Raw genomic sequence first — 27,873 nt, forward strand, 5'->3', positions numbered from 1 at the left:
AAGGTCGATCCTCCCCAACCCCATTGGAACTAGCTACTCTCTTGTCTGTTTCCTGTTGATTTTCTTTCCAACATCTCCCTGTTTTTCTACCACACAAGCACACTTAGGGTTCTCTGGTTCTTATGGCTACTGCAGCCATTTGCAGAGTTCATTTCTTTTGAAACCCAGCTGCGATACCCATCCAGTTTCTCACTTTTTTCCTCTGAATGGAAAAAGCGTATTCCACCCATATCCCTTAGCATAATATCAAGCCTTCAGTTGCCTGCCTTCACCCATCTATGCTAAACTCTTCTCTTTGACAAGAAGATTTGTATGTAAAGTGCTGAATTAGACAGGCCCTTGCTTGAAATCTGAAGTGGTACGGCCTAGTCCCCAGTTTACCACTTCAATGAACACTAGGTCGTAGATGCTGACAGGTGTGTGAAGGGAGATAAATATACACACACATATATGTGAGTTGAATGTTCCTAGGAACTAGCCACTAGAAAGATATGTATAGGATGTGAAAATAATTCCACTGTCAACAAATCTCATCTAACAGCCTAAACAAAGCAGTCGAGAAGAATTTGAAGTCTATTGACTCTCATTGGAGATCTCAGTCCAGTAGCACCTGTAAGACTAACCAACTTTACTGTAGCATAAGCTTTCAAGAACCGCAGCTCTCTTCATCAGATGAATCGGATGCTACAGTAAAGTTGGTTAATCTTAAAAGTGCTACTGGACTCTACTATTTTGCTACTACAGACTAACATGGCTAACTCCTGTGGATTGGAGATCTCAGATTATTCTTCTTACTTTAAACTTCAGTCGTCCCTTTCCCATCTTCCCCTCTTCAGGAAAATTTTGAAAAACTGCAGTAGAGATGCTCTTGTACCTCTTTTTGATTTTGCTTGTACCAATAGAGTTTGCAAAATGGAGCTGTTTTCACAGAGCGAAGTTACAGGGTTGAGTTCATAAAGGAGCTTCCTTATATACTGTTGGAAAAATGTTTGCCTGACATGAGGGGTTGTTAATTCCTGGGCACAGAGAGATCAACAGACTCAGCACTCATTCTTGAGGTTCATTCGATGAAACTTCTGCATAGAATGCATTCTCAATACACCGCTATAGTTGCATTTCTGGAAAATATAACCATTAGGGGAATTTTTACCTGTGGTTCACTTGGGCATTTGCTTTTTCTGTTGGTCTCTGTTTGGGTGTTCGGAAAAGCACGAGACCTTTTAGAAATGTGCATGTTCAAAACATTACTACCCTCCCCTCGATCTGGTAAAAGATTAATCCCTGCATTTTTTAGCTGCCCCCCCAATAAAAATGTTATCAAGCATCCTGCAGAAAAACTGCCATCAGGCAGTTAAGTGCAAGCCAAACCTGAATAGGGCAACTTGGCAACAGCAGATAAGTATTCTTTTCTTCAGTGTGTTCCCTTGTCAGAAGCACAGCTGTGTACGCTGAAAAAACAGACAGGCCAACTACAAACAGACAGCAGTAATCAGCAAAACCTCTCTGCCGATATTGTAGGTCTGTATGTTGTTGAGTTCTTGAGAGTGTTCAGATGAGATCATCTTCAACCCAAGTGTTGGGACCCTCAAGTGAGTCACTAAAGTTGCCAACTGGCCTAGAGGAAATACAGGTTTAAAGTCCAGAAACAGGTCATTGAAACTTTTAATGGCATGGGGCTAAACAACCTCATCTGATGATTGCTTGTAGATCAAACTGATATTAGAGGGACAGCTAGCGGGACCAGTTTAGAAACTGGCAACCAGATGGGTCACAGACTCCGTTTTGTCAGGTTGAAAGCCTCTCAAGTCCCCCGCCCCTTCTGCTGCTTTTTAAAAAGATCTGCTGCATAGAAATCCAGGACCCTTGCCTCCTGCCTCTACCCGCATGCTGAGAGGAGAAAAATGACAGTGTGGTAAGATCAGCGATGAAAAAGATTCCTCCAGGGCTGTGGGGCCCATGGCGTGTCACTATAGTACACCTCATGCTTGGCTTGCATTTTCTAGCCGTAATTCTATCAGTCTGTTCCCCCCAGTCTTGGCCTTGACATATATGAGTTCATAACCCCGTTTCCTCCTCCTTTGGGTCACATGACCCATAAGCCACACTGTGATTCAGTCCAAATTAAGGCCTGCATCCAGAATAAACTCTTCTCCTTTTAGAAAGCATTAACTGGCAAGTATCTCTATTATAAAAGACAACATCCATTACTGTCAAAATCCTCTATAGTCTGCATTTTGTATGCTTTGTCTATTTTAGCAGACTTGCCAGCATGCCACGCTGATAGCAAACTATCCCTTTAAGATCTTTTAGAAAGTAGGAGTTATCTGCAGAGATGTAACTGATATATTATTTTGAGATGACTCAGTGAATAGGTTTTGCTTATGCAATGAGTCTGATGAATCGCCATATTAACGGTTATAGGGTTTTTTTTATGTCATGGGGCAGCTCATTCATGCCACAGTGCATCGAATTATTATACACATTTTAAGATGAATTTTAATGTATATACCCCAAAATGATACATATCTTTTAGTTCAAACTATTCAACGAATCAGAGCAAAGTTTCATATGAAATAGCCAACTGAAATGGGAATATATCAACTCGGCACAAAACAACACTCTTGTCCTTATTTCTGTTCACTCTCTTCTTCCGGAAATCTAATTAAATGAAAAATTCATACATGAAGGTATCCAGCATTTATTTAACTAGACCTCAGTTAAAAGGAGCATTTGGGGATTTTGATTTATGTATCAGTTCAATAGTTAATGATTTCTTATTATGAACCTTTTATGTAAATCAAGCAAAACAAACGAGGAAGCCTAGTGCAACATTTCAAACCACTTCCTTCACCTTTCTCCATTAATCTTAAGTAGTCACACTCCAGGCTTTTTTCCTGGGAAAAAAGGTGGTGGAACTCAATGGGTTGCCCGCAGAGAAAATGGTCACATGGCTGGTGGTCCTGCCCCGATCTCCAGACAGAGGGGAGTTTAGATTGCCCTCTGTGCTACAGCGCAGAGGGCAATCTAAACTCCCCTCTGTCTGGAAATCAAGGGGCGGGGCCACCAGCCATGTGACCATTTTCAAGAGGTTCTGGAACTCCGTTCCACCACGTTCCAAGCTGAAAAAAAGCCCTGGTCACACTTAATGCAAATCACCTATGTTTCCTCTGGAGTATCCAACAGGTGGTATTAGGGATCCATTTAGATTGCTCAGTTTAAGAGGCATCATATACAACCTATATATTTATAATGATCATTTCTTATAATTAGTGGAAATGGTAATGTTGGTTTCCTTCGTAAATTTTTTACACATTTCTTCCATAAAGTGTAATCCCAAATCTGTGCTGAATGTTTTCAATATCTTGACTTGCTCACACCACCACATATAAGTCATAGATCTGACAATAAGCCTTGAGTTTGCAATCAACACTGTTTTCAGTTAGGTTAGACTCTTGTTCATCCCAAATTGTTTACCATGTTAGGAAAAAATCCCATCTCATTACTTTGGCCAGAGTCGCATTTGTTCTTGTCATATATGCTGTTGCAGTAATCCCATCTCATTACTTCGGCCAGAGTCGCATTTGTTCTTGTCGTATATGCCGTTGTGGTAATTCAGATTTAGGAGGCCTGGATATATGTGTTATAATAGGACCCATTTAAACACAACTTCCTTCCTAAATGTAGCCATCTGTGGTTTCTATTGACTGCTAAACATTTGGATTTTAAATTTAAGTTTGGAACACTTTATAAGATGCCAAAAGATTATTGCCAAAGAATTTCAAAAGCTTGGGCATTCAGAATCTTGTAGCAACAGTGAGTGAAATTCATGCTGCATTGTAAAATTACAATATTTGTATGTTTCTTGATTAGACCATTACTAGTTTGGCTAAGCTAGTTAAAACCTGCAGTTAGTAAGGAGTCCCAGGTTTTACTGAGAACCTCCTACTGTGACTAAGAAATTCCAAGTCCTTGTTCAACCCAGAGGGTGGGAAGATTGTCAGACTTTTTGGAGATTACATCCTCTTCCAGTCTCTCATGAAGAATCAACCATCAATCTATGCTCACAAGGTCACTTGTGAGCATAGAATACACTGCAGCAGAATACATCTCTGCCATACCCACCCAATTCTGCATAGAGTTCAGACCCCCCAGTAAAGCAAACCTATGGAGAAACTTTATCCAAATAAGCATATTTGCATAAAACGAGTAACTTGCATATTTTGATCTCAAGTGGGTTTTCTTGGCACAAGGATTGGATTTTGGTCTACACATGCATACAAAATCTCTTAACTTGGAGATCCGGTGCCTTCGTTTCCAGAGTTCTGAGTCATCGTTTCATGCTTTATGTTAGAAATAAAGCTATAATTTCATCCCCGAACATGGTAGATTGCTATTATGAATCACTCTGTTCCACCACCTCAAGCAATTACTTAATGAAGGGAGCGAAGATGAAAGAGAAGCTGAGAAATTGATTTCTAATGGATAAAACTGAACGTGGAAACTGGGCTTCCGCCTTGTAATTTACCTAAAGCAAGCCACAGCTGACCCTTGCACAAGCTCTTGAACACAGTTCTCATGGACCGCAGCAATAGAGTGGCACGCACAGGTGCACAGTGAACATGCAAAACCACCTTATAATGGGATCAGACCATCAGTCTATCAAGCTCAGTATTGTCTAATGTGCCACTGGCTCTCCAGCGTCCAGGGGCACTCTTAGTGATTCTCAGGCCTAAGCCAAAACTTGAGGATGTGGCCCCCGAATCACTGGGGAGGCAGAATGCAACACAGTCCCCCTGTCAGCCACTGTGAGCTGGCATGGGGAGGCAGCCCTTCCCATCACCCCATAACCAATTGCAAACCAAGGCAAGGCCCCTTGTCTCTTCAACTGCAAGACGCCTCTGATGGGGATTCCAAGCAGGGCAGCTCAGCAGTTGCCCTTCCCCAGCACAGGATTCCCCACAGCTAAGACCACCCCTTCCAGAGTCTCCCCTGTTACCTAATCCTTTGACAGGATATGCTGTGGAATAAACCTGGGACCTTCTGTATATGAGGCATGCGCTCTAACACTGTCCCAAAACTCCTTTTCAGTCACTAGGGAGTCACATGGTGTGTGCGTACGTTGAATACACTGATCTTTCTCCTAGCATTAGCAAGCTGGTAGCCATCAGCTATGAAGCTGAAAGCGGTGCTGATCTTCCTAAACCTCTTCACAGATTTCAGAACTAGAGAATTACTGGACCCTCTGTCACATTTTCCAGGATAGATGAAAGTTTGTTCCAGTTAATTCAGATGCCAGCCGCTCCCTGGTTGTACCTAGAAACTTAATAAATGGGGACGGAAAACATAGCATCAGTGTTAGCCCCCCCCCCCCCCCCAGTTCATATTTATATAAAGTTGCTGAGCGAGATCTATTTGTCAGGCCAAGGAGCGGCAAGTTTGGCTGCAACTGCATTTTTGGCAGGCACAGTTAACTTGATGTGGGTGTATGCCAAAGCTAAATCAAAGTAGGCAGGCATGCCAACAAGTGGCACACCAGACCATTTTCCTTGGCATCCAGGGCCAGATCTCTCTGCCCAAGCAACAGAGGCACTAGCAGAACTGCTGCGGTCAGTAGCACGGGAGAAGTCAACAGGAATGGTTTATGCCTATTACCCTCCCAGACCTGCACAGCCATCAGCCCAGTCCAAGAGCAAATCCCTAAGATGCTGGCAACCCTGCTAGGACTCGGCATGCTCCATCTGTGTCTGACATCCCTCCACCACCACCACCCCCCATTTTATTTGCCAGCACACCACCGTCTTCACCGATAGGCAGTGTGTGTGTTTTCAGCAGTAGGCAGAAAAAAAACACGTACTCCTGAAATAAGGTTTAATTAATATTACTGGGAAGTCACAGGAACCAAAAGGAGGGAAGTTTCTAAGAACGATACAACTATTTTCGTTATGGAAGAAGATTTACCAAACCGCCACAAGTTCGGTTCACAAACTGAAGTCGTGTCTGGCCTTATGATGCACTTCCACGTAAATTCCACTGAAAGCTAAAAGGTAAAATAAACTGAATCTCACAAAGGGAGAAAAATGGTCATGGAAGTTGAAGTTTTGGCAGATCGTGAATGAGAATTTGTAAGATTACAGATTCCCTCCCCCCCCACACACTTATTTGGACTCATTTCACCTCCGAATGTATTTAAGCAAAGAATGGGGAAGATTTAACAATATGATACAAGTGCTAATATGGTAAACGGAGGGAAAAAGGAAACAAACTTTCACTTAGCTTGTCCGAAACAGAATTACAAAAGCTTGCCAATATCAGTATTGATTAATTACAAACCAGCTTCTTCTCTGAATTTGAGATGCTTTTAAAATTATTTTATATAGTCATCTCTTTTTCCCGACTGGACTGTACAACTATTCAATATGTACCAACAAAAGTCCATTGTTTTCTCTTTCATTAAAACATTTTCACTTCGAGAGCTTCTCTCTTTCAAGAACAGCTTCCTTCTCATGTGCTTCAATTTCCTTAAGCAGCTCTTCCTTTTCTTTAAAGTAATTCCGGAACCAATCAATATATTCCACCTTTTCTTTAACACTCAGGTATGAATTTTTAGAAAGTCCACAGGTTACGAGCTCCATGAAATGACGAATTGGTCCTTCCTTAGGAAAGTCAGCCAAGTGTTTATCCAGAAATATGTGTTCATGAAATTCCACGTCATCTTCGAAACCTAACCAAGCCAACCACAATAACGATTACATCATTGTAAAACCAACCAGCTCTCTTTGATCAGAAAAGGACAAATGTTACGTATGTACAAAATATACCACATCCTACTATTGGAGTGCTTTTTTGGAGTTTTGTGTGTTTGTCAATAGATGCATTTTGAAAACTGAACACAAACAAGAACACAAACATACTGTTACTAAGTTAACTAAATTCTTATAGATACTGACTAGACCTGCTGTGAGAGATTCAGTTCAAATACAAACAATTTAGCAATCCATCAAAGGGAGATCATTCATTGGGAAAAGGTTTTAAACCGTAAGTGGTCTATATTCAAGTTTTTTCACTTAGAACGAACTTAGCATTATCTCAGGAACAGGATTTCAGGGAGGGGGGGGGCGTTTCAGGCTGCCAGGGGAAGCGGGAAAATCACACTGTGTATCCAGAAGTCCTTGTGCCCACAGAAACTTCTAGTCTGGCTCCAAGCCATTTTGTTTTCTTTCCCCCACATCAGGTGCTTGTAAGACCTAGAGATTTTTTTTAAAGTTCATCCTGTCATTCATCAGGCAGATGGACTTTCTAAATTCTTATAGCTTTCAGACGCACGGCAGTTCCAATCGCCATTGGCAGTTCCATCTGCCTACCCTGAAGAGCTTCCAGCACAGCACTGTCACCAAAAGAGGCCAGTAACATGACAGTCTGGACAGAAAATGTCCGAGACGTGTCAGAATGCTTCTCCGCCTGCTCAGACTTTGGCCCTTTTAGAAGATCCTGAAGGGTACACGGAATGCATGATGCACCCCCAAAAAGGGGGAAGATTTCTGGCCCGTCTAAGGCAAATCACTGGGAATGCAACATGTTTCCTGCATAACTCTTCCTTACTCAAAGTCTGCTTCACAGTGACCTACTATGCTCCCACCTGTTATCAGTCACAAACCTGACAATGACTAATTTGCTGATTCACATCTGGATGTGGCTTGATGGCCTTTAGCACATGAGCTGGGGCAAGGTCTGTGGCGGCAGAGGCACTCAAGGAAGTAATGACGTCCGTTGCTTGCTGACTGCAGGAGCCAGCCTGAGTGTTGCTCGTTTCTTGCCATTTCTGTGTTCAGATAGGATGGCTCTTAACCTGGCCTGCCTGGGCACGCCCTGGCCGTGATAGCTGCAGCCCCAGCCCTGACTGTTGCTCTTGGACTTTTCAGATGAGTCACAGCATGAGGACTGAACCTCTCGGAGGGGTGGAAGGTAAAGAATGACTCTCTATGATGATGAGTATTCTTAAGATAGCTTCTCTGTCCCTCAAACAAATGGCTGGAAATGCCAATGAGAAGATTTTTGTTTTTAAAATTAGTGGCTGTCATTATTAGAATAGTGAGGGATGGGCTTTTAATTAGGGGAAAAAACAAAATATGAGAGCAGCCAAAAATAAGTCTCCAAAACCAGTACGAGACTTCAGGAGCGATGCTTCATCCGCACAACAGCAGCAGCTCCTCCAGTGGAATGGCTTTTTTTATTCACAGTGGAGAGGGAGGCGATCTTTGCTAATTTCCCCCTCCTTCTACAGACTCCGAATTTGATCCCCACACTCTTCCTCCTGGGCCACAGACGCCAAGGAGCCTGACTTTGGGGGGGGGGGGGGGAGAAGGTTTCAGTGAGAAGAACGAGGTGGGGAGTATGCTTTTCCCTAGAGCAACTATGCTCATGTCATTCAGGCACCAAGTCCTGGACTCTCCCAGAAAAAAAACCAACTCCCCGCCCCCACACAGAGTAGGAAGCAAAGCTGGACACACAAAGATGTTTTCAGGACACGTACCAGCTTCGTTATCAATTGGAAACTCCCACAGCTTTCCTTCTTTTGTCCACTCGATCATCTCCTCAAAACCATTCCGAGGGGGGCGCTGACCAACTGCGGCAATCTCTTTGGCGAGCTCCACATCCCAAATGGTCGGTTCCGTCACTATGCCCAAAAACATCAAGGTCAACAAGCTGCAGTTGCCCAAAAACTGCTGTTAGCTGAAGTTGACAAATTATATCACAATCACCCTTATTAGCAGAAACAAATTCAAAATTCTGAAACACAGACAGTGTGATGTAGTGGGTAGAGTGTAGGACTAGGATCTAGCAGACTGCAGGTTCAAGTCCCTACTCGGCCATGGACGCTTGCTGTGACCTTGGGCAAGTCACACACACTCTGCATAACCTGCCTCACTGGTAGAGTAGAAAGGAGTAAACAAGGCAAGAAGCAGGTTCTGGAAAGCAGAAGTGAAGGAAAGGAAGAAAAACAGATGAAAGACCAGGCAGTGCTCGGATGAAGCTGCTCTCCCTGTCGAGGCCGGAATGAAACTGAAACTGAAAGAAAAGGTGACTCCCACTAGGAAGACAGGAAGTAGAAAATTTGTTCCTGCCTCCCTGACTAGAGGGTGGGAATCACCCATCAAGACGTCCTCCGCCTCAGAGGGAGAAAGGTGGAGTATAAATGAAATAAATAAATAAATACATCTGTTGCGCTGCTGAAAGAAAAGCCCATTCCGTATCAGATCGATCATGAAAACAAACTGCCTCCCAGCTCAAAAAGTACTTCCCTTTGTGATCCTCATATTTGGCTGTCATTTATCATACTGAAGAATAGGGTGATTCGTGGAAATCCCAATAGTACCCTTCAGTATTTCTGACAAGAATGGAAAGGTCAGTGATGACCCCAAGTTTGGCTGGCATCAACAGAACACCACAGGACCGAAGCGCGTTGTCACATTGGTATGGATGGACAGATCTTTCTCTGGATTGGACTCTAGGATCTAGTTTCCTTATATAAAATATTCCCCCCTCCCAATTAAAAAGCCCAGAAAAGCTCACCAATTATTAGACCTTATTTGTAAACTTAAGGTCTGAACCACTGAAAAGGCTGAAAAAACATGGGCAATTGTGTTCTATATCGGTGGTGGACTGGAAATGCTCAGAACTCTTTGGCTGCGATTGTGCGGTTAAAACGTTTTAAATATATACCAATGTAAGCAGCACCTGAACAGCAGCAGATGTTTTCTCAAAACGCTAGGAGAAAGGGTTCCAGGGTGGAGGCCTGCTGGAAACCATCCCGAACAAACACCTCAACCACAACTTTTGCTCCACAGTCCTCAGTGTTAGGGATCCTGCCCTCGAAACACATCTAAAACATGTCAAGCATCGAATGGATTGGTCATACAGTTTGTGTGACAAACGAGGGCCTGGATCTTAGCTGAAATGGGACAACCTGTCCGGGACCAGAAAGAGCGGCACTCAGGAAAAGCTGAATCGAGAAAACAGAGGCAGAACCAAGGAGCAGGTTCTGTGGCACTCAACCAATCTGGGTTAACAGAAGAGGGGCCTAGTAGACAAATTTCACTTTGGAATCTATGCGGCTGGTGTTCCAACATTTCTATGGAATCCAATGCCATTTCTGCCCACTCCTGTCGACTGTACAAACAATAGTATTAAAATTTGCAACTCTCTTGGTTTTACTATAAAAAACACTTCTGTGGCCTTCACAGGTGTAAAGGTTTGGCAGTATGTAGACAAGCAAACTTTCACACATGCATTAGTCCAGTCCTCTGTTCTACTGTGCAACCCCTGCACCAATTTTTTTTCCACAAAGAAACTGACTTATCTGGTTCCTCTCCAGCACACAGGCTGCTTCCACAGGACAATGGGTGAACTTTATTACATCAGACAATCTACTTGGTTTTCTGTTACCGCTTTGTCTACTGACCTGTTTCAAGGCTTTTCTCTGTTGCAGGAGGAGGAGCAGGGAAAATATTAAGTCTTTTTGATAAATACAGCCCTCTCCTAGGTTTAAAAAATAGAGAAAGAGAAACATGAAGTTTTGCAACATTCAGGAGTTCGGTATTATTAAGTCCTGCATGAGGGATCTATTTAGGATGCTACATGTACCGTACGCAAGGTACAATCACAAAAACTAAGACCCTTGCCTGCATTTTAACGTGATGGCAAAATGCACACGCGTTTTTTCGTGAAAAATCAAGCTTCTAGCTCTTATGGCTGTAAAGTTGCACTGGAAAAGAATCAAAATGGTGGCTGAATAAACTCAACAGTTGTTGGGGATGAGATTCAGTGACCTGTATAAGTCTTAGCCCTTAGTCTAGCAATAAATTATGCAAACTTAAAAATAACGCAACACCACTTAACTTGTGCAGATTACAGAACTCAGCTCTCCTTTTTCCGAATTTTAATTCTCTATCTCTCTTTTTTTAGAGCACAGAGTACACACGCAGCTCTGAAGGTACTTCCAAGATCTAGAACGAGAATATGAAGAAACTCCCATTTTGTCTGCATCCTGCAGAGCAGGAAAAAGGGAGTCGCCACTCAGAGCTGCTCAGACTCTGCACCCAAATCTAGCTATGTCATCCTTGAGCAGATCTACACACTCACCAGCTCCTTCCATGTGTTATCTTCCACATTTTCTACAAATTGAGGCACTTCTGCTAGAAGAAAATACCCCCCCCCCGCCACCCCCTTCAGCCGTCTGTCTTTTCCAAAATGAGGCTCCTAGAGAACAAGAAATCTTCAGGAAGAATGGGGGGGGGGGGGGAGAGAGGACTGCATAGGAAGAGAAATCAGTGAAAATCTCCACCCCAACTTTAAATGGCAGAAAATCACCTCTGGATTCAAGCCCATATTACTACCTGAGCTGGGTAAACGTGGTTTTTCAGTGGAACAGGAGGTGCTGGGCTCTCCTTCTCTGGAGGTTTTTAAGAGGTTAGATGGCCACCTGACAGCAATGATAATTCTATGACCCAGTATGAATTTAGGCAGATTGTAAGAGGGAAGGTTGGAAAGGATGAGCCGGAGCTAGGCTCTCATGACCCTTTCTTATATGCCCAGGGTAATGCTGATCGCCACTGGGGCCAGGAAGGGATTTCCCCCCAGGCCAGATGAGCCAGGGATCCTGGAGGTTTTTTGCTTTCCTCAGGGCATAGAGCAGCAGTCACTGGGGGAGTGGACGGAGGGATTGCTGTGAATTTCCTGCACTCTGCAGGGGATTGGACTAGATGACCCTTGGGGAACCCTTCCAGCTCTATGTTTTTGATTTCTCACTGAGCCCCTGATGATGTCTGCAGAACCCTGGGATTCTGTGCAACCCTGGTTGGGAAACAGTGCTCTAGAGCAGTTGATGCCACTGATTTCAAACAGAGCCCTATTTGCCAATGCTGGAGCAGCATCTGCTGTCATGAGCCAGAAAAGAATCTGCAGACAAGGACAAAATACTTCACATTTCTAGAACAAGCTTCAGGGCCCCAGAGAACTTCACATACATTGTGTCAAGAACCCCTACAACAACTTCATCCGCCAGTACATAGCATAGATCCAAACACCATACTAACTTTGGTTTGTTGCTGCTGGATAGGAAAATCCCTCTTGTACCTTTCTATGCTATTTGATCTTTCGTGCCTTCCAGCGATTGGCGAATGGAAATCAAGATAGTTTTTGGACAATGGGTTGAATCTTGTGGATCCATTCCACAAGTGGTGGCACTTTTCCCCAGAAGTCCCCCTCCCTGGCCAATGCAAGAGACTTTTCCACAGGCAGAAGACCCTTTTCTTTGTGTGTGTGTGGGCAGGGGGGGCTCCCCTGGAGAAAAGCACCAACACTAGTAGAATGGATCCAGAGGAGTTAGCCGTGTTAGCCTGTAGTAGTAAAATAGTAAAGAGTCCAGTAGCACCTTAAAGACTAACCAATGTCAGATGCATCTGACGAAGAGAGCTCTGGCTCTCGAAAGCTTATGCTGCAATAAAGTTGGTTAGTCTTAAAGGTGCTACTGAACTCTTTACTAGTGGAATGGATCTGCAGGACCCGATCTAATATATCTTTATTCTTAATTATGGTTATTTTTTCAAAATTGGTGAGACCTTAGAACATATTATATTCTATTTCTGAGTAAATAGGTAAATATAAGCAGATCTTTTAAAAAAATGAAAGTTTTGTTCTTGTAATATGGACAGTTTGGGCATTATATAAATCTTTCTAAGATGTAACTTATGTTTCTTCTATATCCTAAAGTTACACTGGACACACCACCAAGGCTAACAGGGATAAGTTCACTACAATCTTATTTCCACGTCTGTTTTAGCTTAAACCTTTAACTTCAGTGCCACGCCAGCTCCAAGCTGGACTTAACATTGTGCACACAAATACTGTTGTTCTGTGTGTTTGGATCCAGAGTATTTCCATGTATTGAATGATTTATGTCCATGGAGTGTGACGTTCGCATCACCCCCCCCCCCCACTACTGCCCCAAATGTCCACTAGGTGAATCCAAAGCCATGATCTGGAATTTTATATTTTTCAACTTTTACCAGCTTTGAGGGCCTGTAAAGAGTCCATCAGCATGTATGTAAATCAATATAAATAGCAAGAGGTTTCCCCCCCCTTTTAAATTTTGTTTCCTTGCAACTTGTTCTAGAGTAACGTGGAACATGAATGCATATTGGATTTTAAAAACTGAGTGTCATAATAACTTAGAAGATGAAGATATTGAAGAAAATAAGCAAACTACTACAAGCTATGTTACAAAATTATTAACAGTTCAATACATTTCCCCTCCTCAGCAGTCAGTCAGTGAAGAAGCTAGAGTGACAAAAGCACTTAGAATGAATTCCCTGGAAACCGCACATTATCTCCAGCACCATCTTTATTAAGCAAAGGGTTCGGTATACAACCACTGCTATTTGGCTATCACTGTGGCAACTCTTTCCAACGGCACCAAACCATGCCGCAGAACTCAGAGGAGACGTACCTTTTAAGATTTGAAGGTTCACGAGAAAAGGCTTTCTCAATCATATAGCCTCGTCCATCATCATCAAACTGAATCTGATTAGATGCCCTGAAGGCATCCCGCGTAGGAGGCTTTTTCCCAATCTTCATGTTTGTAACTATTTTGCTGCAAAAAAAAAAAAAAAAAAACCTAAACTAAACAGCACATACATTAGCCATCTTCTTATACTCCTGTGCCAATGAAAAATTATGTGCAAAAAAAACCTGCTACAGGCAGGGAACGGCAAATCTTTCTCAGGGGCGAGAGTAGCCACCTCTTTCCCTCTGAACTAGCTATGTCAAGGTGGAACACAAAGCATGTGGGTTTGTCTCCCCCTCCCCGCCCGCCCCATAAGTATACATTTGACAGCCTTCTCACTCTAAGATCTCCAATGGCAAGGAGCAATTTGCATCTTAACACAGAATTCAGCCAACAGTAATCCAGAGAGCTGGAGAAGCCTTGAAACCACAACAATCCATCAGGGATTATCAAAAACCCTGTCTAGGATGCAGGCCAAGAAATGAGAAACCAGACAGTATTTAGATATCTAGGCGTGAAGGCACCTCATCCAGTTGCACTTCTGACACTAAGCACGTATCTAGCCTTCATCACGACATGGAAGGCAGACCACCCTCTGACAACCCCCCCCCCCCCCACACACACACTCGTCTGCACTCCTTGGGAAAAAAATACACAAAAAAATACACTTTTGAACTTATTCCAATGAAAACGTTATTTCCCTGGGAAATAATTAGAGTGGGTCTCAGTGTACCAGATTCAGATATCATGCATGGCAGCAAAAGCCAGGCAAGTTGGGCAGCACGATTCCCTAGGGATATGTTGTGGATCCAGAAAGTTATCAGAGGGCTCATCACTGCTCCTCATGTTATCTTTTTGCTTTCGTGCAAGGAACCATTCAAGTCTAGCAGGGATTCTCTAGTTTCATTTCTTTATGACACGTCCTTTATTTGGCAGCGAAGCTAAGAAAGAAAGCACATTTCCTCCTTCAGAAGATCCCTCCACCACCGTAATAGAAAGCTGTTATGGCGATGGAGAACCATCATAACAAAAAGTTGTTGTGATGGCAGAGAGTGCCATCAAGTCACATCTGACTTACGGCGACCCCTGCTGGTGTTTTCAAGACAAGAGGCTAACAGAGGTCAGTTTGCCATTGCCTGTGTCTTCACAGTGGCCCTGGTCTTCATTGGAGGTGTCCCGTCCACTTACCAACCAAGGCTGATTCTGCTTAGCTTCTGAAATCTGATGAAATCAGACTTGCCTGGGCTATGCAGGTCAGGAAAGGTGTTGCTGCTATACTCTTAGTGAGCCCCACTTTTGGGGACAGTCTAATCCTCTGAGCTGAAACCCAAGAAGGCCTATGGAAAACCAAATACAGAGCTGGATGATCAAGGCCCCCTCCATACTAAGCTGTTACTATAGGGGGAAAAAAGCATCCTGCTGTTAGACCAAACAAGCATCTACGATCCACACATTTCTTGGAATAACAGGGACTGTGTTTAACTTGAAACCATTCAGGACACATCGACTCTCTGAATTTTGTCTGATTTATAATGAAGCTCAGTCTTTATGTTATTTTATTGTGTGCCGTGATGCCACAATTTCCACGGAGAGAAACCTCATTCCACCCCTTGGGGTGGGGGGGGGGGGAAATCCCTGTACGGTTATTATTCCCATTTAACATTCAGTCCTTCCTGCGTCTGCAAAACAAACTGGTGATGAGTGAAGATTCTGTACAGCAGTGACACCCGCAGGTCTTACAATGGGACTGCAAGCATAAAAAAACCAAAATGGGATCTGTGGGCAGAAAGCCCTGTTGTTGTTGTTGTTGTTTAAATGCAAGAACATATCGAACTACAACACTGACCTGTTTGTTTTTAACTTATCTGAGAATGTGATTTGTAAGGGCTATGTAACAGAGACAGTATTTTTGATTTGTTAAAAGAGCATGCCATACCCCAGGAGGTGTGCCTAGTTAAACGGGAAAAGATAGGCATAAACACAGTGACAGTTGGGTTTGATGAACAGCCGGTGTGGTATAGTAGTCAGAGCATCAGACTTGGATCTGGAAGGTTTGAATCTCCACTCTGCCATGGAAGCTTCCTGGGTGAACCTTGGGCCAGCCACTTGCCCTCAACCTAATCTATCTCAAGGGGGGGGGGAGTTATTGTTCTAAAGATAGAAAATGTTCTTTATAATTTTTTGTCCCAATTGGGGGGAAAAGAACAGTATAAAGTATCTAAATAAATAAACTAGTGAGAGGAGGACAAAAGGATTTGTTCACAGATAAACATTTCAGTTGGAGAATAATAGCCAAAGACATTCCCTGGGACTGCTTTTATTTCATTACTTTGTTAGAGACGTTGCCAGGGGGGGGGGGGGAACGCTCAAATATTCTGATGAAATGCAGACCACAGCAATTTAGCATGGCCTTCTAATGCTAACATAAAGTATTACTTTGTAATATCAACAATAACAACAACATTCGATTTATATACCACCCTTCAAGACAACTTAATGCCCACTCAGAGTGGTTTACAAAGTATGCCATTATTATCCCCACAATATTCACCCTGTGAGGTGGGTGGGGCTGAGAGAGCTCCTAGAAGCTGTGACTGACCCGAGGTCTCCTAGCTGGCTTCAAGCGAAGAAGTGGGGAATCAAAACCAGTTCTCTAGAGTCTGGCCGCTCTTAACCACTACACCAAACTAGCTCTCTGTATCTGACAAAGGCAGCTTTGATTCTTAAAAGCTTCACCCTGAAGTCTTGTTGGTCTTTAAGCTGCTACTGGACTTGAATCTTGCTCTTCTACTGCAGACCAAAACAGCTACCCACCTGAAACTAACAAAGTAGTGTCTGGAAATCATGAAAGGTGAATTGGCTATCAAACTGGACTAACGGAGGAGGAATGGCACTCTAATGTCGAGACTGCCGAAGTAGAGATTGGGGAGCTTGGTTATTGATTGATCACAAGGACAACTGTGAGCCATTGATGTGGGACCAAAGAAGGTAAAGGCAGCTGACTGATGTGTCTAGCAAGAGATTCCTAGCAAGGGGAGTTCCAGTCCCCATGCTCAATTCAAGCTATAATAGATGCAAAAAGCAGCTAGAGGTGACCACAAAAAAGGTGAGCCTGACTTCAAAAATCTTTATTTTATCAGTTTAAACTTGGGCAAAGGGAGTTAAAATAGGCTAACTATATCACAGGTTTTAAAAAACAGTAAACAGGTACAGACTGTTTGAAGGTTCAAGACAACTTTTTGGTAGTTGCTACATATTGACCAGAAACTAATGGAAAACATGGGCAAAAAGGGAGCAACAAAGATTTTTAATATTAAGATATGGGAAATCCTAGAACTCTTTCCTTGAAACAATGAAAAGAAGAAAGACTGGCTCTGTTAGTGACCTTTGGAAGGAATGTTTGACTTGAGAACAGAGTTAAAATGTTCAGTTGCAATATCTGCACGGCTGACATTGTGGTTGAACTGGTTCATATTATGTTCATGAAATAATAGCAGTGATCCCGTATCCCAGGACAGGAGATATACAAGTGTGTTAATATTGTACACATAGCAGCACAGGGCCCAGTGTAAGCAGAATGCTAGGTATAAGCAACACTGCATATGTATGCTTCCTGCCCGCCCCACGACTTCAAGAGCAAGGCAGTCTTGTTACAAAACTTTTTTTCTTTCATATATATGAGATTTTTCAAGGGGTGGAAATTGGGGCATCATGCTACAAATCTGAGCTCCTTCACAAATCAGAAAAAACTCCGGCCTTCTTTGCACAGGCGATTGTTGCCACGTTTGGCCCCGTACCTATTTGAGTTTTCTTCTGAATTCCGGACGATTAACTCCCCCTTCAGATTTCAATGTCGTTTCAAGTGTTCTCTTCTGAATTTTCTCCCCTTGCAGAAAAAGCGCAGGCAGAAAACTTTCAAGTTAAACACAGCCGCTGTTGTTCTGGAATTCGGAAGAAAAACTCGAAGAGGTGTGGCAAACATTGCCCATGGAATGTTATGAGAGTTATGATGCATCCTAAATGTCCTAAATGGCCATTTAGGCCATAATGCATCCTAAATGGCCTGAGAGTTATGATGCATCCTAAATGTCTTCACGTTAAACACAAAACTAGTTTTTTTATCTCCCCCCCCCCACACACACGTATCACATGCACACATCTGATGAAATTTATACTGGCCTATGAAAATTAAAGCCTATATAAATGTTAACGCAAGGTACCACGGGACTCCTGTGCATGCTTGGGCACAAGATAACTTGAGGAAGAGTCACTAGCCCTGTTCACAAGTGAATGCACATATAATCTAGTCCTGGGTAGATGACCCGTCCAAGCAACGACTCCTCACATGGGCATGAGCTTGCTCCGTGCAATTGCTGGGTCATCTGCACAGTGTGAACATGTGATGGAAGTGTCCGCCTATACACCCCCTCCCCATGATCAGTGGCACTGTCTTCTGAAAGTTGCTGTTCATGGGGGGGGGGGGGACGTGTGCATGGGCTCTTCCTCTGCAAGTCTGCACCGTACAGACATCATCATTGCACAGAGGTGGAGGCCACCATTTGTGCCTGCTGACAGACAGTCCTGACAGACTTAATGGTTTCTAAAAAGATACATGCTCAGATACCTTGTCACCAAAGCATTTTATAATTCCACAAATTAAATTCCAACCTAAAATCCTCCAGAACTATCACTATACAACACTCAAATAAATCTCCTCATGTGCATTATTGCAAATATACCCCCATTACATTTTGCCCGATGTGTTTTTGTATACTCTCGGTCTAAGTGGACTGACGTTAGCTGGAAGCAGCAGACTGAGAAAAGCCAACAGTGCAACATTCATGACCAAACGCAGAAAATAGGTAAGTACTGACTGCCAGATTCTTATCTTTAACTTCATGCTGCTCTATAAACAGGAAAGAACTTCCCCCAAAGCAGGTCCACCTTCCAAAATACTGCTGGGGTCCTCCTCCTCCTCTCCAGGTGCTGAAGGACTGATCTAGTCCTCTGCAAATAAAGGTCCAAGAAAGACCAAAGAAGCGCTACAGACCCAGAGGAAGATGGGGAACATGCTCTTAGGAAAGCTCAAGACAAGTGTGGGATCTATCCTAAGGTCTTAAAGCACGCGTCAAAGCTACTCTGGTTACTGTTCAAATATTTTCAGGTGGGCAGCTGTGTTGGTCTCCAGTAGAAAAGCAAGATTTGAGCCCGGTGGCACCTTAAAGACCAACAATATTTTCAGGGCATAAACTTTCAAGAGTCAAAGCTCACTTAACCAGATACCAAAGGGAACTTTGACTCCTGAAAACTTATACCATGAAAATCTTGTTGGTCTTGAAGGTGCCATTGCACTCAAATCTTGCTGTTCAAATCTTGCCTCTTTGGAAAATTGTGTGAAGACAATAAGAGGCAAAGATGATTGTTGTGGGTTTTCCGGGCTGTATTGCCGTGGTCTTGGCATTGTAGTTCCTGACGTTTCGCCAGCAGCTGTGGCTGGCATCTTCAGAGTTGTAGCACCAAAGACAGAGATCTCCCAGTGTCACAGTGTTTACAGCCCGGAAAATCCACAACAACCATCGTTCTCTGGCCGTGAAAGCCTTCGACAATACAACAAGAGGCAAAGTTATAAAAAAGATGCCTGATTGCATTTAAACTGTTACAATAAAGCCACAATATTCTATGATCTGGTTCTAAAGGAGGGCATAACCTTAAAAAATCAAAACAAAAAACAAAGCAAGCACCAGCATTTGTTTGCTCTCTGGACTTGAACTGCAGCAACGTGGCGAAGATCGCTGTGGGAATGGGATTACGTTTGCAGACCTTATGTTGGTGGCTTCTCCTCTTCTGCGCTCCTCAGTGACATCCTTCTGCTTTTTGAGCAGCTGAAGCAGTTCTGAAATTGTGCTCTTCCTGTCGAATGGCAGAGAAGAGGCCACAGCAGAGGCAGCTGCAACGAGCTCCGGACCGAGCTGCTTGCTGTTGGAAGGAACAAGCGTGAGGAGGGCTGGCCCGTCCCGTCTGGATCCCGTTCCCCAAGTTTTAGTAGCCACACGAAAACAATCAGATGGAAAAGCTGCAGTGGTGACTTGATATCAGAAGAGGGACCATCGCTGGCCTCCTGGGAACCACATTCACATCTAGATGCTCATTCTGTGCATTTGTATTCCGCCCTCCCTGCAAGCAGGCTCAGGGTGGATAACAGCAATTAAAACATTTAGAACATTCCATATAAAACATTTAAAAGCATCATACAAAACTATAAAAAACAGCAGCACTCTTTTTCTTGATGGCAGCAATACAGTTAATTACAAATAATGCAACAGTACAGTTGAACATAGCAGCAGCTTCAGAACAGTGGTGGGCAGCTCTCATAGGGAGGGGGGTAGGTGTAGCCTCCAGCCAGTGAAGGCCCAGCCTCAGCCATAAGCCTGGCGGAACAACTCTGTCTTACAGGCCTGGCAGAAAGATAGTAGATCCTGCCGGGCCCTGGTCTCGATAGAGCATTCCACCAGGTAGGAGCCAGGACTGAGAAAGCTCTGGCTCTAGTCGAGGCCAGGTGGGCCTCCTTGGAGCCAGGGACAGATAACAATTTCTTTCCTCCCGATCGGAGGATCCTCTGGGGAATATATGGGGAGAAGATGCGTCCACAAACAAGGACCAGGCTGCTTCTCTGGGCCTCTCATCTGAAAGCCAGGCTAGACAACTCCAATATCAGTGCTTAAAATGCATACGAAAATAATCTCATCAGAAATTTTAATGCGCTTGGATCTCATTCCTCGTATTCCAAAACAATGGCAAGGTCCTAACCAATGGCTTTTAGGAGTAACTTTCATTTTACTAGATCTTTGCCAACTACGGCTATTGCACAGTTCCTGTAAGAATCCTGTTGCTGAAAGCAGCACTGCCCTCATCCAATAAGCTAGGGTTGCTTCCTCGAGGGGGCTTTGTTCTGGTTTGTCATGCAGACTATAGCAGGGTTGTTGTTTTTTTTAGAGGATCCACATAATGTTATCCCCCTAACTGTTCACTTTCCAAGTCTTCCCCTGCTTTGCTGTGATCCTTCCCAAACCTAATCTGATACAATCTTTTCAGAAAATATCGCAAAATGCCTTTGCGCAGTGTGGGTGGGAAGATGTGCGTTTCTGAAGGCCCCACATACATCGGTTTCATTTTCCTTGCCTCAGCCCCAGCAGCCACCCTCCTTCCCACCGCCCCATACCACTAGTCAATGGAAGGCGTGAGGCTGTGCAGGGTTTTGTCATGGAGGGGGATTCCCTTCCAAGGAGCCCTCCAGCTCCCCTCTGCATTCACAGTGGCAATGGGAGCTACACAGAGGATCATCGCCATTCAGATGTAAATTAAGTTGCCACAAGTTTATTCCATCTGATGCAGTGTCTGTCAAGTGCCTTATTTCTACTCTGTTATCAAACATTCCATTTGTTTGGGCTTTGACAACATTCTTCATTACACTTCTGGATGAATGGATGTTCCTTCTATTATCCATACTGCCAGCAATCTGCACCCCCCCCCCCAAAGAATACAAGATCTGCATTTAGAACTTTACCTCTTAGCTTTGTCTTCTGCAGCTTTCTGGAACATGCTGCTTGTGCTCTCCAGATGTTCTGGCAAGTCTTTTTTTTTATCCTTCATTTTCTGGGCTTTCAACTTCTGAAATGTCTTCTTTGAACTCACTTCTACTTTCATTTCACTAAGGACATTCAGCAAGTTCTTCTTTGCAGTTGCTTCCATGGCTTCCCTCTTATTCCTCTCATCAGTCTTTTCATCAATATCGTTGACTGGAGTGTGCCGTTCATCTTCTGAAGTCCAGAAGACAGCAGAGATGCCAAAACTCTTGCACTGCTTACTGAAAAGAGATAATAGGTATCATTACAGCCACATCTTCAGTATGTACTTGCGTTTTAACAATGCAGTTTCTTAAACACTTTACCACTGCAAAAATGAAAGGGTTGGTAGTTTAACTGAGCAACTACAATTAATTTTTTGTTCTATAGAGATGCCATCTTTTCAAAGAAAAACCTTTATTGAAAAGTAGTACCTGCTATTTTATTCCAGGGAAGAGTGGCCTTATAACATATTGGGTATGGCTTATTGCAGTAACGCTACAGCTCTAATGATCTCTACCAGGTACTAGATCTCCACAGCATCCTTCGCTCTTTAAAGCTTTAACTAGCAAATTTAAAACTAAGAAGACCCTTGTCAGTAATATGAAGGATGTGCATTCGTTGTTACAAATCTCTGTATTTTAGTTTTCTCTAATTAGTTTCAATGCAAAGAATTCCCAAAGAGGTATCAAATCTTCCTCCTACCATTTAACTAGAGCACATACAAAATGAGCTAGTGTAGTGGTTACAACTTCAGACTAAAATCTAAGATGGTTGTTGTGGGTTTTCCGGGCTGTATTGCCGTGGTCTTGGCATTGTAGTTCCTGACGTTCCTGCCAAGACCACGGCAATACAGCCCGGAAAACCCACAACAACCATCGTTCTCCGACCGTGAAAGCCTTCGACAATATATAAAATCTAAGAGTCTCGGATTCAAATCCCCCTCTGCCATGAAACTTGCTGGTTGATCTAAGGACATCCATCTCCCTCCTCACAGGGTAGATGTGATGATAAAATAGAAGAGGAGCAAGCATAGGTGTAAACTACAGGGGGGACAGGGGCTCGAGCCCCCCCTGGATTTGGCCAGGGGGGGCTGAGCCCCCCCGGGCAACCAGTGAACTACATGGGGGCTGAGGGGCTCAAGCCCCCTTGAATTTGGCCAGGAGGGGCAAACAATGACAAACTCATATGGGGGACTCAGTTATAATGGCAGAGGAAGCACAGGACTGTCCACCCCTCCTATTTATCATATTACAATTTCCATGATTCTTTGAGGCTTTGTTCCTGTTTTTTGCTCTTATGTATTTTTGTGTTTATTAAGAATTTATAAATTTAAAAGGATTCGCAGTTTATACAAACAATTTACAAATAAATGCTACAGAAGAATTAAGAGACTCTGATGGAAGATATATTATTTTGAAAATCAGGCTCCTGGAAGGCAAGATTTACACACTAGCAACAATATATGTGCCAAACAATGCAGGAGAAAGTTTTTATGAAAATGTTTTCCTGCCCTCCCCCCCGGGAAAGTGGAAAGTCTATGCCCCTGGGGGCAAGCAATGTCATAAGCAGCTTTGGTTCCTACTGCAGAGAAAGGTAAGGCGTACATTTTTAAAGAAATGAGTAAGAACTCATGTTACTGTTATTAGCCCTATCAATAACTGGCTGACTTGATTAAACAGGGGGAGAGAATGAAAGTAAAAAGAGCTACAGGCTGCAATCCTAAGAACACTTTCCTGGGAGTAAGCCCCGCCGAATGAGATGGGGTTTATGTCTGAGTAGACTGGCTTAGGAGTGCTCCCACAATCAGGCAGTATCAGGTTAAGTACAATTATAATCTTGCTGCTCGTGAAAACACATTAACTCTGGTGCCTGAGCTAGATGATGTTGCTGCAGATATTTAATCATTCCCACAAACTCACCCCTGTTCCTTTGTTCCTTTCAGAAGCCTGCTGCACTGAGCGTTCCCTGCCAAGGAGGGTCTTTTCTGCAAGGCCTGCTCTACACTTAGAGTAGAATGAGGTGGTAGAATGAGGTGCTAGACTACACCACCACAAGGGGTATATTCCAGTTCTGAATCCTTCTTTACATTAAAAACTTACACCGCAAAGGAGAAAGATTATATGTGCGGGTTCCTGGTTCAGCAGCAGAAGGTCCCAGGTGCAAACCCCAGCATTTCCAGGTAGCAGGCAATTTGAAAGACCAGAGACCCCGGAGAGCCATCATCAATCAGAGTAGACAATGCAGACCTTGACAGACCAACAGGTTGACTTGGTGGAAGGCAAATCCACTTATACATGTGTATCTCCCCCTCCCCGCCCCGCATTTCCTTGCAGTGCTGGGTTTTTTTAATTCACAAGGAGTTTTTAACCAAGAACCACCATTCCAAAACCTGCAGTCCATTCTAAAACCTCATTCTCTTGTATGGGTAAATCAGGCCCAAAACTATTATTATTTATGTTATTTACAGTCCACCTTTCTCACCAAAGCTCAAGGATGCTTACACAGTGTGACTCAGTACAGTCAATTTCGAAAACATTGCATTAAACAATGTAATAAGGTACAGAAATGCAAATCTGCAAAGATTTAAAACCAGCAGAAATCCAATACAGCGCTGAAGAAATGCTGAAACAGAGCATAAGTAATTCTAAGACTGATATATTAAAACACCATGGAAACTACTCAATAGGAGCATACTTACAGCAACAGACAGTACAGCAGTAAAGCCTATAGTCCCTATCCCTTTAACTGACACATATTTTTGAACACCTCTGTTTTTAAAAAAAAGCACTCTCATCCCACAGGGAATACAGCAGGGGAGAGGAAGACTACAACAGATACACCCTCCAAGAGCTGAGCACACAAGAAAGTGCCTTATACCAAATCAGCCCCTTGGTATGTCAAGGTCAGCATTGTCTATTGTGACTTGCAGCAGTTCTCCAGGCATCTCTGGTAGAAAGACTTTCACATCATCTACAACCTGATCCTTTTAACTGGAGATGCCGGGAATCGAACCTGGGGTTTTCTGCATACAAAGCATATACTCTGCCATACCCCAATGAACTAAGGAAGTTGCCTTATACCAAGTCAGGCCAATAGCCTGTCAAGGGCAGTGTCACCTACACTGACTGGCAGCTGGTTAATCAGGGTCCAGGATTTCGGGAAGAGATCTTTCATATTACCTACTACATGCAAGCTGGCTGACCTTGAAAGCAAGAGTTGCCAAGTAGTAGCCTTGAACCCTGTTAATGGGGAGAAAAGGAAATAATGTGGTTATTCACCCACAGTGAGACACTCTGCCTTAGGTAGGATTGCCAACTCCAGGTTTGAAAATTCCTGGAGATTTGGGGGTGGAGCCTGGGGAGACCGGAGCTTGAGGACAGGGGAGACTCAGCGGGATATAATGCCATAGAGTCCACCCTCCGAAGCAGCCATTTCCCCCGGGGGAACTGATCTCCTTTGTCTGGAGATAAGCTGTTATGCCAGGAGATCTCCAGGCCCCACCTGGAGGCTGGCAACTCCAGCCCTAGGAGGATGACTCCTAGCATGTCACCAACCCTCTTCTCTGCTTCGCCCACCCGACCTGAGCACAGGGTTGCTACCCACCACCACTACCTGTACCTGTCCTGAGCCACGAGGCCTCCCCGCCGGGCGCGAAGGCAAGCACGGAAGCTCTCGGCCCCGAAAACGCTCCCTCGCCACATGGTTCCCGGAGCAACGAAGAACCAAACCGCAGCCAGCCTGCGCGTCTCTGTAACTGGCCGCCCATAAGGCACTTCCGCTGCCGCGTCCCGTCGCTCTAATCCGTCCGACAGCTGCACACAAACCGGAATATTAGGTTCCGTGGCTAAGAGGCCTCCTCAAAAATGGAAAGCGAATTTCTGCGCCAGTGGGAAGAGATTTCACTTGGAGACCTTGGGCGGACCGAAAAGGAGACGTTCGTTAGGACGGGGGGAGGGACCGCCCGCCCATTTAAAGAGCTCTAGTTTGTGAGGCTGACTGGAAGTGAGGAAGAGTTTGGAACCCCACAAGCTAACTAGAGCTGTGGCATAAAGTTATGAAGTTGGATTAATCTCGTTTTGCCTTTAATAAACTGGTTCTTTGTCTATTTCACCATTATGGGCGCTATGATACCTTTTAGGTTAAACAACCTTTTTATTGGTGGCAAAAAGATTGGTACCGGTATGCTGTGGGTGCATGTGTGGAAGTAAAGGAAATGAATACTCAGAAAGAGCTTATGCAGCAGCAGTGCTGAAACCAAAGAGAGGGACCCTGATAATCCCACCTGGGCGAGAGACTCCAGGGCAAGAATGGATAGTCTGTGCGTAAACACATTAATAAACAGGGTGTACCCAGCTCATATGAGTTGCTAGTTGGCTATGGGGAGATAGTTTCAGGTACACAGCCATGTTGATCTGTAGTAGAACATGCACCAGTTACTTTAGAAACCCGCAAGATTTTCAGGGTATGAGCTTTTGAGAGACAACACTTCCTTCTGAAGTAGGGTGACAAAAGATTAAAATCCTACTGACTGAATGGAAAGACACACAGGGAGCAATTGTGGAGTTCACTGAGGAAAAAATAGTGTCTTTGCATAGGGCTGCTGAAAGTTATTCTTCCATTTGGCAGAAATTCATCCATTAGTTTTATTTCTGATTTTCCTGTACTTGCATTAGTTCTTACTGACTTACTCTTCACGCTTTCCCTCCTTTCTCCCTCTCTCTTTCCTTCATCTATCCATGGATGACATGGAGTTATAGGGCAGGTGATGAAGGCTGTAAAATAAAAGATTTAACAAGCCCCAAAGAAGATGTAAATAGACTCTAAAACCCTAATGCACTAGAATTTAGTGTATTTTAATCTTTTCCTTTATGTTTTGCCTGTCACATCATGAGCTGTGTTTACTGAAAACATTATGTCCTCTGAATGGAACTTCAGGAACATCAAGTTTGATGTTCCACCGAGAGATGAGAGTTATAAAAGCCTTTTCATGTATTGACATAAGGAAGTAAAACGTTTGGATTAAATTCTAATCTAGGTTCATCAACATTTAATAACATTCCCGTTTGGTTCAACTATAGACATTTTTAAAAAGGTTTCAGTAATTAGTCCAAATCACTTTGAAATGACTCAGATACATTTAATGCACAATGGTGTCATGAACTGTTATCTTGTAAAGCACCTTCTGTAAAATTAATACAACAGTGAAAAAAATATTTTGCTGGAGTATATGGAGCTCCTGCATACTTTGTTTCTGGGGCATCTTTTCTTACTTTCCTTCACCCCAAAAGTTGATCTTAAAGCCTGGTTCTGCAGCTGTCACCCACTTCAGAAAAAGTAGCAATAACTGGAAATCAGAAAAGCTTGTATATACAGGAACTTGGGATCCCAGCCATGCACTAACCTTGTAATTCATACTTGACACCAAGAGGTCAAAATCATACAGCACTGATTTCAAGGGGCTTAGACTGGAGTAACTCTCTATAGAACTGTACTGTTAAATGTTCTATATGAAATAACTTGGGTAACAAGCACAGTAAACACAATGTTAGTTGCTACACAGGCTTCATCTCCCATCTTGCCCAACAGTAAAAAAAATATTTTCATTTTACTGAGAATCCTTAATTAAAAGAATCCAGCAAGACTTTAGGAGAGGCAACCTAGTTTAAGCCTAACCTACCTCACAGGATTGTTGTGAGGGTAAAATGGAGGAGAGGAAAATGATGTCGCTATTGCTGCTGGATCACTATTTTGGGTCCCCATTGGGGAGAAAGGCTGAGTAATGAAATTAAATAAATAAGAGATGTGCGGAAGGAAGGCCTCCAATTTAAACTGGGTTTACAATTCACATCATTGCACTACATTACAAACCATTCTAATGGAACTTGTAAAAGTGTTGCTCAGGAGTGCAGAGTAGCTTCCTATGAATTCACAGTATTGGTGAGGAACAATACCGACAACTTGAAGCAAGCAGTCCACGCTATGAGAGCGAGGAGCTTAATTTTATTCAAGATATTTCTATGCCAACTATTATAACAACCTAACATAAAAACAAGCCATTCAGAACGAATGGTTGCATCCCCAACACCGTTAAATACTGTCCGATCCTCGTGGTGCGAACACACAATCGCTCGCTGCTGGATTGTCTTGCTAGCAAGTTAGCACCCACCCATTGCTGGCTATTGCTCCTTTGTTGCGCTAGGGCAGTCATTAGTTAACGGAACTGTCTTGTGCGAGCGGGCAAGCAAATCATTGCTATTGCGTAACGATAGCGCAACATCCAACCGTGTCGCTTAGCTCGAGAGTGGAAGAGCCATTTCCTTCCTTTATCCAAGAAGATCTGTATCCAAGAATGGAGGTAGCGGGCTTTTCCTCCCTCTCTGACCCCCAAATCTCGGTGCGATTGTGTGTTTCCAGTTGCCCCTTTGCAACCGAACGGCTAAAAAGCGTTGCCCACCCAGGTGCGCTTTGTGGCAAATGCGGATTTCATGCCCATGGCGCATTTGCTCCGGGGCAGCGCTCTCTCCCGCCTTCTTTCTGCCCAGGCTCCAAGGCAGCGCTCCAGCTGCTTGCTGCCGCTCCGACCGTCTGAGCCCCAAGCCCGGCTCCTTCGCTTCCCCGACCGGCGGGGCTGGCTTGGGCGACGCCCCGAGAGCCTACCCAGTTCCGCTTCCCAGGCCGAGCTCCTCC

The 27,873-nt window shown here is 43.8% G+C and overlaps 1 protein-coding gene across 5 annotated transcripts; it reads right to left on the reverse strand.

Annotated features, from left to right (window-relative positions):
• Positions 1-5,853: 5,853 nt before the first annotated feature.
• MRPS31 (mitochondrial ribosomal protein S31) lies at positions 5,854-27,791 on the reverse strand. 5 transcript variants are annotated; one of them, XM_054997091.1, is made up of 8 exons: positions 24,805-24,934; positions 24,366-24,425; positions 21,126-21,425; positions 19,382-19,537; positions 13,505-13,648; positions 10,460-10,536; positions 8,531-8,674; positions 5,854-6,721 (listed from the first exon to the last, which is right to left on the reverse strand). In XM_054997091.1, exons 1-8 carry the CDS (start codon positions 24,885-24,887, stop codon positions 6,462-6,464), a joined length of 1,224 nt encoding a protein of 407 aa, XP_054853066.1. In that variant the 5' UTR covers positions 24,888-24,934; the 3' UTR covers positions 5,854-6,461. The 5 variants fall into 5 exon arrangements, with proteins under 5 accessions (XP_054853066.1, XP_054853056.1, XP_054853090.1 ...); XM_054997081.1 differs by having other exon boundaries at positions 24,799-24,934; XM_054997115.1 differs by lacking the exons at positions 24,366-24,425; positions 24,805-24,934 and adding an exon at positions 27,641-27,791.
• Positions 27,792-27,873: the final 82 nt, after the last annotated feature.

This window comes from Eublepharis macularius, chromosome 1 (genome assembly GCF_028583425.1).
Source record: "Eublepharis macularius isolate TG4126 chromosome 1, MPM_Emac_v1.0, whole genome shotgun sequence".
NCBI lineage: Eukaryota > Metazoa > Chordata > Lepidosauria > Squamata > Eublepharidae > Eublepharis > Eublepharis macularius.

Excerpts from the sequence above, each read along its gene's own strand:
- MRPS31 (XM_054997081.1), bottom strand. The coding sequence starts at position 24,887 with ATGTGGCGAGGGAGCGTTTTCGGGGCCGAGAGCTTCCGTGCTTGCCTT. Across the intron at positions 24,426-24,798 it reads GTGGCTCAGGACAGGTACAG|GGTTCAAGGCTACTACTTGG; the intron begins GTAGTGGTGGTG and ends CCCCATTAACAG. Across the intron at positions 10,537-13,504 it reads GAACCTTCAAATCTTAAAAG|GAGAGGGCTGTATTTATCAA; the intron begins GTACGTCTCCTC and ends TTTTAAACCTAG.